The sequence below is a fragment of the Schistocerca cancellata genome, chromosome 1 (genome assembly GCF_023864275.1).
Source record: "Schistocerca cancellata isolate TAMUIC-IGC-003103 chromosome 1, iqSchCanc2.1, whole genome shotgun sequence".
NCBI classification, from domain to species: domain Eukaryota; kingdom Metazoa; phylum Arthropoda; class Insecta; order Orthoptera; family Acrididae; genus Schistocerca; species Schistocerca cancellata.
In genome coordinates, this window is record NC_064626.1 from 1,110,003,401 (window position 1) to 1,110,016,834 (window position 13,434).

At 37.9% G+C, this 13,434-nt stretch overlaps 1 protein-coding gene across 2 annotated transcripts in view; it reads left to right on the forward strand.

The window, feature by feature from the left end:
* The window catches only part of LOC126092096 (mannosyl-oligosaccharide glucosidase), a 50,143-nt gene extending 37,722 nt beyond the window's left edge, over positions 1-12,421 (forward strand). For both annotated transcript variants that reach the window (XM_049907522.1, XM_049907529.1), the window contains exons 4-5: positions 1,589-1,766; positions 10,033-12,421. In XM_049907522.1, the coding sequence (XP_049763479.1) occupies positions 1,589-1,766; positions 10,033-11,961 (2,107 nt within the window). In that variant the 3' untranslated portion in view covers positions 11,962-12,421. The remainder of the gene's footprint in view (positions 1-1,588; positions 1,767-10,032) is intronic.
* The last annotated feature ends 1,013 nt before the right edge of the window (positions 12,422-13,434 follow it).

Below are 13,434 nucleotides of genomic sequence, written 5' to 3' on the forward strand. Positions count from 1 at the left end.
GAATTCCAGTCCCCCATCACAATTAATTTTTCGTCTCCCTTAACAATCTGAATAATTTCTTTTATCTCATCATACATGTCTTCAATCTCTTCGTCTTTGGAGCTAGTCAGCGTAAAAACTTTTACTACCGTGTTGGGTGTTGCCTTCATTTCTGTCTTGGCTATGATAATGCATTCATTATGCTGTTCATAGCAGCTTACCTGCATTCATGTTTACTTATTTATTTTAGTCCTACTCCTGCATTACTCCTTTTTGGTTTTGTGTTTATACCCTATACTTAGCAACCAGAAATCCTACTCATCCTGCCATCAAACTTCAGTAATTCCCACTCTGTGTAACTTGTACATATCCATTTCACTTTTTAAATTGTCTAACCTACCTACACAATTCAGAGATCCAAACCATAAATTGCCAGTCTTGTTTTTCCTGATGACAACATCCTCCTAACCAGTTCCCACATGGAGATCCAAATGGGGGCTGTTTTACCTCTGGAATGTTTTACCCATGAAGATGCTGTCATCATTTAACCATACTGTAGAGCTACATGCCCTCTGAAAAAATAACTGTTTTAGCTTCCTCTTGCTTGCAGCCATTCGCAGTACCAGCACAGCAAAATTTTGGTTGATGATACAAGGCTAGATTAGTCAATCATCCAGAATGCTACCCCAGCAACTATTGAAAGGGGTCTCTTTGGGAACCATAATTTTGTCTGGCCTGTCGACGGATACACCTCCATTGTTGTTGCACCTATCGTATGGCTCTCTGTACCACTGAGGCATGCAGGCCAACCCATCATGCCAAGGTCCAGTGTCCGTGGGGGTTGGATAAGCCCTGGAGTTAAATATCTTGTGCTACATTGTTGATGTGTGCATTTGTGTTACTGGTACAACCACTATAAAAATTCAAATATAAATGAAATATCTCAAAATATAACAATGTGAATATAGAATAAAATTTTACAGTACAGTGTTAACTTTTTGCTGTTAACCAAGAGATCAGTATTCACAATATATTCTTGGATACATGGTGTTTGTCATCAGTTTGAACACACAAATTACACCCTGGATATAGGCCACTTAATCTGACTCTTTATTACTTTTTTTGAATTTAGTACTACTTAAAGAGGATGATGTGGCACTTGTGTCACTGAGAATGGGTTCCTTGTTCTGCTTTACTATATGACACCAACTTCAATTAGTTAATGAGAACATAGCAATACAAAGTGAAAGAGTGCAACAGCACAGGCATAAAATAGCAGAACACCTATCATGCCATAATCATACCATTAGGCAAGAGCTAAGAACAACTATCTCAGCATTATGCTTATCTGTACAATACATAAAGCCATAGACTTCCATTTCTGCTATAACATGACGGGTTTGAAAAATACACCTATGAATAAAACAGAAAGTCTTTTTCCAAGTTTAAGCTCCTCTTTAGTTATCGACACTAAATAGAATCAATGTCATGGACTCTTTCATTATGGAATCATATTTGACTTTATGTCTGTTTTGCTTTTAATATAATGTAGCACCTGCCTGTTATCTTGTTTGTGTCATTTACGTTTTACTTTGTTTCCTCTCTTCAGGCATTGGTGTGAGCAAAGTGACAATCTGGATCGTTACACATGGACTGCACATGATGGAAGAAATTTTGGAATCCAGGAAATTGATGATGGTCCATTCAGGATAACAACATCGTTTGTTAAGAGGCTTGGTGGCAGCCATGGTGGTGATTGGACTGCAAGAATCAGTGTTACCACACAGGCAAGGACAATTTTCAATTTCTTACAACTTCTGTACACAAATAAATGCTATATGGCTTCCAGGTTGGTGCAAGTGTTGTTATTAGTGAACATATAAACACTAAAATAAGTGTTCCATGACATAGAAGAATAGACCTAACAGGTATCTGCAATGGAATTTATGGAGGTGAGATTTCCAGTATATAAGCTGTATCAAATTGAGTGTGAAACCTGAGTTTTTGATCACAGTCGTTGTCAGAGGTAAATGTGACAGTTGGAATTCTGATGATGTCTCAAATATATAGGCAGAGGGTGGGGAACTCCAGGAATGTTGCAGAAGGGGCTGATAATTTAATTATCTGTGGAAACTGTTTTAGTTGTTGGAAGACATCTGAGAATTCACATCCTCCAGTGTAGAAATTGCTAAGAAGTGACTTATACAGGGAGTTCAAAGTTAAAGTTCCAGTTTCAAAATGCTGCAGAAAGAGAACCACTGCTCAGAATATCAAGTCTGAACAGCAAATTATTGATGCAGGGAAAAAATGAAAAATTGACAAATAGATGGCAGTTTAAGTGTCAGAATATGCTCACCAACAGATGCACAGCATACGGCTGTTCCTTAGTTTGCATTCAAGACACCCAACATGACTGTTGCTATGAAGGATCGTGCACTGCTGGTAGAGCTCTTTTATAAGAATGGTAATTGTATGCCAACAGCTCTGTAGATGTTCTGGACAGTCAAGGGCATGAAAAAATGCATTGTTCTGATGTCTTCTAAGGGACTGGAGAAAATGATTACAGAAGTGCAATGTGGCAGAGGGAGGAAAGCAGTTGATCTGACGTCTGTCAAAGATGTGGCCACAGTGTTGCAGGAGTGGTTGAGCAGTGGTGTGCAAACATGAAGTGCACAGGGAATTTCCCAAATGTTGGATATGCCTGCAAGCACAGTGCATAAAATCCTACAAAACATCCTGCATTGGTGTCTGTACAAAATCACCCATTTCAGGATTTGCTTCCTGCTGACCTCCTAGCAAAACAGACATTGTGTGGGGAATTTCTCACTCATATGGAAGTGAGCAAGGAATGGCCATGGAACATTCTGTGAACAGGCAAAGTCATTCTCCAAGGACATGCCAATACACAGAATTGCAGAATATGGACAACAGAAAATCTGCACACACATCAACCTGTACCACTTCATTCTGCAAAAGTGACTGTATGGTGAGGGTTGATTGCACCATTTATGATAGGACCACGTTTTTTTGAGAATATGAGTCCTGTGGGTCTTGTTACCTGTACGGTCTCTGGTACATGTTATGAGAGTCTTCTGTACACCCACATCATTCCAACCCTTCAACAGCATGGATGACTGGGTAGGATCAGTTTTATGCAAGATGACTCTTCTGCACATTGCACAGCCTATGAAGCGGGTGCTGCAGAGGCATTTCGCAAATACTAGAATTATCAAACATAATTTTACTACAGCCTGGCAGTCCAGATCCCTCATCTTAATCTGTGTGACTTCTGGCCGTGAGGTTACATGAAAGACATTGTGGTCAGTGTTTCAATTACAAACATAGCTGAATTGGAGGCATGCATTGCGCAGCACTTTGTGAATGTGACCTCAGTGAGACACTCTGATCTGTTGTGGAACATGCTGTTTCCCAGTTTCAACCTGTGCCAGAAATCAGTGGACAGCATATCGAGCTTGTCTTTCTCCAGTCTCAAAACACTTAGAAACTGATGTCATTTTGCCTTTTATGCAGTTTTTGACCTCAGGACAATTAAAAACCAATTTTTGCCACACAGTGTGTCCTTACTGCGGTGGATGGGCTTGCCTAACTAACAGAACAACTGTTGGCTGCTGAACTTGTGCAGTCATGCACTTTGAATGGTACGGATGGTGTAATGTACAGCTCAAACCATAGACATCGTATTGCAGTTCATCTTTGATTTGTAGCCAACCAACCCCATTTCTGTTAAGACGCTTACAGCACCATGTATTTATAATTTTTTTAAAAATTATTTTTTGTTCTATGATGTTTTCCCCTGTGTTAATAATAAGGTGTTTAAATTTGATATCATTGTGAGCAGTGGTTCTACATCTACAGCATATTGAAACTGGGACTTTAATAATGGACATGCTGTATGTAAACACTGCCAACTGACTCACAGCTTCCTCAAACTTTGAAACAAACACTGGCAACAATGTCCGTCATTGAAGGCTCAGGTTTCACATCTGATTTGATATTTCTTGGCTACTGATAAGTCTTTATCCACAGAAAAGTATTCCTTGATGTTATGCTGTGGGTATGCAGTGATCTCATAGATGTTTTATTATAGAAAGCCTTTCATTTTCTATTATGCTTTTTGTTTTAAGCAAGAGAAAACTCAAGGGCTTGCTAATTATGAATTAAGGGATGACTCATGACTGAATTCTTACATAAAATACATAATTCAATTCACCAGTGAAGGTCAGCTGCGTGACACTGCTTTTGTGATTTATGTTTACTTACCATTAATGCCTATTACTACTACTGCTAATAGTACTACTGTTAACAATGTTATTAAACATGTAAGCACCATTTGGTATTCTGTGGTATGGCTGAACTAGCAGCTTCTTGCCTTTGAAGGGCTCCTTGCACTTACAAACTCTGCAGTACTCTGTTAGGTCAGCCATGTATGTATATTTGTGAGTTAGCATCCTACACAGTCAGTGCCCTCTTTAAGTTCCTAGTGTTCACACAGTTTTGAGAAATTTTGCAGTGGCCACCAGAGAGTGAACCATGATTTGTTGATGTGCTTGCGTAATATATTATTTCTTCTCACTGTTTACGTCTTTTGTAGTATACTATTCCTTTTCATTTTCTGAGTCACTGACTTTTAGGACCTATGGTCAAAATTTGACTACTGAGACAGCAGTTGTTATGAAGTGTGGAGGGACTGGTTGTTACAGTGTACCAAATGTTTGACAATATTCTAGGATTATTGACAGTTTGAAATTCCAGATGATGATGATAATAATAATAAAAAAATCCCCCCCCCCCCAATTTTATTCCTCAGTAAAAAGGCAGTAAGCTCAACACTAAGACATTCTTTTGTAGTACAGCTGCATTTAGTGCATTACTTACTATATTTTATTTTCATGTGAGCTTGCAGGACAAGGTCTGTATCAAACCAGGATTGAGATGTACTTGAGGAAATTGAGTTACTTGATAATTTCCCAATCTTCTTTCATGGTATTGTTGAAATGTGCAGCCTCTCTAGCAGTTTCTTCTTTTCACCAATTTATTTGTGATATTCTTTTCAATAATGTCTCTATTACTTGAGTGGCATATATTGTATAAGAATTTCTTTTTCCTTCACCAAGTCTACACCCAAGGTATTGTTAACAACATGTATGTAGGGTGGCACTACAGGGTCTGGAAAACCATGGACAAATCCCAGACATTAATACCAATAAAAGCAGTGCTCTGCAGTTAGGTCTCACTAGATATTTAAATCTTCGTGTTTCTGTTTAAATGTTCTGTTAAGCATTCATTGGTTTCTTTGGTAAAGTGCATCTTGTGCTAGACTGAAAAAATGCTATTTTTGTCATGCCCAGATGCAATAGTTTGACACATGACACAAATACATGTTGTACTCAGTCTTGAATTTTTATTCTATTGTTTTAAGCAGTTTTCCTTTCCTTTGTTGTTGTCTTGAGTATTCCTTCCATTTTCCTTGTTATATATCAACAGTTTTAATAAACTGATTCTCTAACAAGGATGACAAGAAATTATAAAAAAAAACATGAAATATTGTGTTCATTTGTGAAGTTTGTTTTTACAAGTATTTCTTCGTGAGAGTCTATTGACCTCCTCCTCAGTAGGTCAGTGGTGGGGTCCCACTTCAAGGCCTCCCCTAAATAACTGATTTTTGTGGGGGTAAATACTTTAGCCAACATATTTTTACTTTAAGACCCCGAGTGATTAGTTTACTTTCTTTCCTGTTGGCACCAGTTTCTGTGACTGCAATTTTTTTTTGGGGGGGGGGGGGGGGGAGCAGGCTCTATGAATGTATGCTGCTGGTCATTCAAATTCCAACACCAGGAAGGATATCAAATAATGAAATTTTACATATTGTACATATACAGGATGGTAAAAAGAACACATGATTAGATATATGTGTGGTGTCTGTTCTTTTGGATATGTCCACCAGCCATAATGCCATAATGATTTAAAACATAAAGGAATTACAAACATTGGCTGCAAGTGAGTATTGATTGAAATCAATGAACAAAGAGTTGAAAATTGGTGCTGGACCAGGATTCAAACTCGGGTATCCTGCATACTTGGCAGATACTCAGACCACTAAGCCATCTGGAGTAGGTACGAATAATGTCAACTATGATCTGTATAGAAGGAAAGAGGAAAGATCAAACAGCGGATTTCTCATTCATAAATTGCATTTGAATGTTGGTTGATACACCTTGTGCAAGAAGAGTGTGTGTGTGTGTGTGTGTGTGTGTGTGTGTGTGTGTGTGTGTGTGTCAGTCAATATTTGGTGCCTGTTTTTTGGGCATCTCCAAAAGAACAGACATCATTTTAATTCAGCAGCCATTATGATTTAAGACACAAAGGAATATCAGACATTGGCTATGTCTGGATGGTTTAGTGGTCAGAGCATCTGCCTATATTCTATTCATCATAAGAATAAACCTGATGTTAACAAACACAAACATGATGAATCGCTAGAAGGAGTAACACTCATACACTGATGTTGTTACGCACTTGGAAGTAGGTCCTACTTATGTATTAGATATCTTATTACAAAGTGATGTTAAATGAAACTTTAAGATATTCTAATGTATTAACAACCATCAATGTTTTTCTTAATCATGCTTTAGCTACACAGTTCTTATTTCAAAAATTGTGTTCAGTCGCAGTCTCAGTACTGTTGTTCTCTGTCAGACTGTTAAAATACAGTACGAAATGGGCTGCTTCCTGCTCTGTAGTGAAACACTCATGTAGAACATGGTTAAAAAATGCTGAGAAGTAGGTTGTTCTTAATGTTTTTCATGAGTTTACAGAAAGAAATTGGATTTGAAGTTTTTTGAGGGATGGTATTTGATACAGTTTAGATATAAATATGGACTGGATGTATAATGGAATGGCTAGCAGATTAGTAATTTGGTGCAATTCATGGATCACTGGTTCAAGTCTTGCCTCAGTCATACTTTTTTCTTTGTTTAATTTGAAACACTGACAAATTGTAATTGTAAAAATTCATAAACATTTTTTATGAATAATGCATGTCTTCTTGTTTCTAATTACACACTGCATGTGAAATTCCTGTTTTCATTTCAAATATAAATTCTTAATTATCAATATTTTATGAAAGATTGTTAAAAAAGATTGCTTAAATTAAGAAAAAATAACAACTTAATTTTGTAGGATAAAAATGAAAAACCAAATACTCTTTATTTGGACTGTGTCCATTGTTTTATACCACAGACATAGTCTCATATGAGCCAGAGTGATAAGTGTCATAGAAACATGGAAAACAATAACTTTCACGGCATCGAGCATACCACGTAAATGCTTCATTTTTACATTTGCTACTGCACCATTATACTATGAACTCAACAGAACTGATCTGGAGCAAAGTTAAGGGATTTGTCATGAGAAATAACAAAGACTGTTAAGCTGCCAGACATAATGGAACTAGCGTATGCAAATTTTTCACATTTCATTGCCTATGCTGGTGGAATATAGAAAGGTGTGTCATAAAAGAAGAGGAGAAAATGCGATGCCTGGGTGGCTTCATGGATTCTGTTATTGATTGATTCATTATCAACGTAACAGATGACAATTCCAGAACTGAAATGTATTTCTCAGATTTGGATGAGGAAGGGGCTAAGAGATTACCAGATGACTGATTGTAATTAATATTACCTTCAGTGGCTTCAGTATTCAACAATACAGTGAAGTCCCTGCAGCATGCTTTTGCATCACAGATAGCTTGCTCAGAAAAATTACCCTGTGTTTAAGTTAGAAATTTTCATCACTCTTGTTTGTTGTTTGTAATTAGGATGCTATGTTAGGTGAGAACGAGAGCATTTTATGCATTCTGTCTGGTCATATAAGAAGCATGCAGTAGTGCTTGAATTTTGCAAATCTTATTTCATTGTGTTTAAAAAATAAATGACATTTGAAGTTATATTGTTTCTCTTGTTGTCTCTTTTTACATCTGAACTGCAGCTGCTGACATCATTGCAGGTTAGTTGGACCAGCTGGCTGGCCAGTGCTGTCTAAGTTAAATGTGCCGGTAAATCTGTTGTCCCGGATTATCACTCAGTCTATGTGCATGTAAAACATCATAAAACCTGATCATCGTACTTGACTGTATTGGACAAGCTTGGCTTGCACTCAACGTAAAACAAAATGCAATGAGATTCAATCAAACATGAAAGAATACATGGTGCAGTGTTTACATCAGGTTTCTTTTTATAATGAACACAGTATAGTAAGCAGGAGACCCAGGTTTGAATCCTGGTTGGGCACAAATTTTCAACTTTCCCCATTGATTTCCATTAATGCCCACTTGCAGCCAATATCTGTACATCCTTTGTATCTTAAATAATGATGGCTGCTAGATCAAAATGGTGACACCTTACATAACAATGAAACCTGTGGAGCCATTCCCCAAGATTTATTAGGGGATTCCTATTTGGCATCATGACATTCTTGAGACCACACCAGGTATTTATGCTTCAAGGGATACATATGAACCTCCTTTTATATGTGTGTTTTCTTCTGCCACCACTTGATGAGCAGATTTTTTTCCCCATCCCATTAATGTGCAAGGGGCACTACGTTAGTGGTATGTGAATAAATTGAGATTTTGAGTCTGATGGGAGGCATGCAAGGGTAGGTCGTGCAGTTGTAATGCTCACTGTGTCCAGATGGCTTAGTGGTTGGAGCATCTGCATAGTAAGCAGGAGACCCAGGTTAAAATACTGGTCTGGTACAAATATTCAACTTTCCCCATTGATTTCAATCAATGCTCGCTTGCAGCCAATGTCTTGTAATCCCTTTGTGTCATACATGATTAAATTATAGGTGATTTGGGGTCAAACACAGCGTAGCATTGAGCCAAACTGAGCTTGGGTGACAGATATGGACATGTCATTCCATACTGCTTCAACTCTAGGACTGAGTTCACCAGTCATACTGTTTGGTGAAGTGTGGTGTGCCAGTCTCTCAGCAACTCACTACGAGATGTTTCCAGTTGGACAGCTCTGGGGAATCGGCTGGCCAGGGCAACAGTCAAAGAGCCTTTGCATTGCATAGGCCAGAGAAGCATGGTCTTGCATTATTTTGTTTATAGATAATGTCCTGGAGAGGGTGTAGGTGCTGGCTGTAACATGTCAGAAATGTAACATCTGCCGTACAAATCAGTGGAACTAGAGGCAATCGAGTTGTGTATCCATTGGCACTTCATGACATCACATCAGATACTGGGACCATGTGATGATGAAAAATTCTGTCCGGCAACATTTGTTCTCCTTGGACACTCCACTCAAGTATATGTCCAATGTGATGTACCCAGAACTGGGCTTGGCTGAAAAAGATGGCATGGTGCACAGGGCATAGTCTTAGGTACTCCCGACATTGTTGCATTATCTTTGTGGATACTTGTCTTGCTGCAAACAGGGCAATTTTCTAACTCAAGGTTTGTGACATGTCTACAAGATCTTACAAGAACAAATGAACAATATGTCTGTCCTCTTGGGTGCCAGTCACAGGGGGCCACTGAGATCATGCAGAATTCTTCTGGACCCATCATTTCCATATTTACATGACAGTTATGGGATCTTGATGAAAGTGAGTAGCAATATCGCAGAACAATAAACCATAGTTTTGATAAGCCACTATTCTGCTGTTGAATTCCAACAAGTGCTGGTAGATGTCTGTACTTGATACATGAGCTATAACAACCAACATTCAAATGCAGTTCCTGAATGAGAAACCTGCTGTTTGATCTTTCCTTGTATACAGATCATAGATAACGTTACTCATATCTACTTTGTTCAGTTGCACTGATATGCTAATCATTTGCATATTCAAGTGTATAGAAATGTGAAAAGGAATGTTCGTACACCACTGGCTGTAGTGTAAGTGTTGGTGCTCAAAACTAATGTTTTTTTTTACCTTTATGTTTGAAAATTGAGTGAGTGTATGGAAAAAAAAATATTTTTTGTGGTATGAAGAAAAATTCTTTACTCTTTTTTTTCCTTTTTTCAGGACGTGACTATGAAGCAACAGTATATTTCTCTTCTTTTGTATACTGCAACGGAGGAAAAGACTAAGGGTTTCATCAAACCCAAAAAGTTTTCGGATAGTCAAATAACAGGTGTAACAGGAAAGACAGATGGGTTAGGTAGTTTCTCCCTGAAGATAGTTAATAATTCAGGAATAATAGAAAATGAATCATTCTTGAGTACAACAGCTCCTGGCCTGCATCTGCTAAAAGAAACTGTGCTAAGCAATTTTCGTGTTGTTAGTGAAAAATATAAAAATAAAAAGTGGATAGTTCTTCCAGGTGAACACAGACTTAATGGACCTGATGGGAATGAGCTACCAACAAATTTTATTGTGACACAAATTACTGGAAAAGCGCCTTTTGAAATAGATATTATTTTTGAGTCAAATAGTGCCTTCGAAAGAACAGAATCACTGAAAGGAGCAATTTATACTAAGGAATTACAAATATGGAGGGATGCCTTCAGTCACAGATTTGAAAACACATTCCACCTGGAGGAAAAAGGATTTGGTACAGATGAACAAGAATTTGCAAAGGCAGCTTTTAGTAATATGGTTGGTGGAATTGGATACTTTTATGGTGCATCCCGCGTAGAGTCACCTTACACTAGAGGACCTGTTCCATACTGGAAAGCTCCTTTATACACTGCAGTACCATCTAGAAGCTTTTTCCCAAGAGGATTTTTATGGGATGAAGGTTTTCATGGTTTGCTCATTGCATCGTGGGATCTAGATATTGAGTTGGATATTATATGTCACTGGTTTGATTTAATGAATGTTGAAGGCTGGATTCCCCGGGAGCAAATATTAGGCCAAGAGGCTCTGAGCAAAGTACCTGAGGAATTTGTTATCCAGAGAAATTCTAATGCCAACCCACCTACATTTTTTATTACTTTACAGTTTATACTACAAAATTTTGCATACCAGCTTACTGAGGAAGATGGGCGACTGGAAGCACTGGAACGTCTTTATCCACGACTGCAAGTGTGGTTTGAATGGTTTAATACTACACAAGTAGGTGATATGCCTGGCTCGTACCGGTGGAGAGGTAGAGATTCAACTACAAACAGAGAAATAAATCCCAAAACACTGACATCTGGCTTGGATGATTACCCAAGGGCATCACATCCCAATGTAGATGAACGTCATATAGACTTGCGGTGCTGGATTGCTGCTGCATCTTCTACTCTAGCTGAAATAGCAAAATTGTTGAATGTGAACAATGCAAAGTACATGAATACAGTTTCATATTTATCTGAAGAGACTCTTCTAGATGAACTACATTGGTCAAAACACTCATCTTCATTTGCAGATTTTGGGTTGCACACTGACAAGGTAGTTCTGAAGCGACCACCTCCTCAACCAGGAAGGCAACCAGGACAGCCTTATCAGTCACAACAAGAACGAGAGAAAATTCGCGTTGTTCTAAAAGATCCAGAACTGCAGTTTGTTGATTCACATTTTGGTTATGTTAGCTTATTTCCCTTCTTACTACAATTAATGAAACCAGATTCTCCAAAACTTGGTAAGGTATTAGATGATATAAAACGTCCAGAGCTGCTTTGGACTAAATATGGGTTAAGATCATTAGCTAAAACTTCTCCTTTATACATGAAATACAATACGGAACATGACCCACCTTACTGGCGAGGTCCCATATGGATTAATATGAACTACCTTGCTGTTAGAGCACTACATTATTACAGTGAAATCAATGGACCCTATATGGAGAAATCAAGAGAAATATATAATGAACTTCGACAAAATTTGATAAAAAATATTTTCAAGGAGTATAAACGCACTGGTTATCTTTGGGAACAGTATAATGATGAAACAGGAGAAGGGCAGAGATCAAGACCTTTTACAGGGTGGTCATCATTAGTAGTTTTAATGATGGCAGAACTATTCTGAAACAAAACATCACTGCATAAACAGATTTTTTAAAATCAAGTAATCCTTTTGAACATGATTACATTTTAAAGAAAAATACCACATTTGCTGCACTGGAAACAATATATTTTCAGAGGTACTTCCATTAAAATGTGTCTTTCTGATGTTGTTGCTGTTGATATTGTGATCTCAATATATTTTGTTGGTACTTTGGTAAAGATTAATTCTTAATATATGCCTTTTTACTGAGAGTGAAGTGACTATGCTATCAGTAAGCATTCCTTCTATTTTAAGAAGGGTTAACTTGATATTCTAAAGTAGTCCCATAAGAATGTAACAATTTTAACTGTGACTTCTGTCAACAAAATCTTGTACATTCTGTACATGATTCATTTTACACAAGAAACTGAAAGGTGAGAACTTTCCTTGTTCATTATTGGTTGTGACTCTAAAATAAAATTTTATTTTTGATTCATTACAATGATTTATATTATGCTTTGTAAAGAAACTGACAGTAAGCAAGTATCATTATTTATTATTACAATGTCTGTGTTTTCAGACACACATGCATGTTTGAAGAAACAGACATTTGTGACACTCTGCAGCTGTAGTAATATTACTCAATTTTGTTACAAATATGAATATTTTCGACACCAGCTGAGTTAGGCATGGAAATCATACCTATTGGTGACACATGAAAATTTGTGCTGGACTGGGACTCAAACTTGCATTTCCTGCTTATCATGAGTGTTCACCTTAACCATCTTGCCTATCTGTGCACACATCCAAGACTGATCCAATCCTCCATATGTCACATTGTATACATGCCTGTTGCTTGCAGCTTACCTGGAGTCCCGCAACAGGCTTAATGAGACAGACTTGTTCAACATTAGTTATTCTTGTTTTGCCTATACAGGCTGTGATATGTATTAGTACAGTGTGTGTTCCTTCACACACGCATGTGCATCATCTCCAAACACACAGCACAGAAAACCTCAAAAAATGTCATTATTTACAATGAGCACACAGTGTAGGTGAACATGGGGAAATGAGTGAGGCATTCTTAAGATTAAACATGTGGGAAGGTTAGCATCGCTGGCCAGAGAAAATGACTCTTGATATTATCTCTTACTGTTGACAGGAGCAGTTCAGTTTGCTCTGTGACTTGAGTGTGTTATGTCATGTATTGAGTTTCTAAAATAAAGTGTCTTATATGTCGTCTATCATTCACTGCCACTACATACCAGAGTCCACCACCGGTAGTGCAGAGCATGGTGTGGAGCCGACAACCATAGGTCCGTGAGGAACTCACTGTCCAGAGGGGGCGGGTGAGTCTTGGAGATGGCTAGACGGCCATCATCAGTGAAACATGTCGCAGTCATTCAGGAGGAAACAGATGTTGTGCAGATAGCTTCTTGTGTGTAACCAGTTTCCCAATAGATGTCTGTGGAACTGTGGTATGTTGCTGGAACATTGTATTCAGTCCAGTAACCA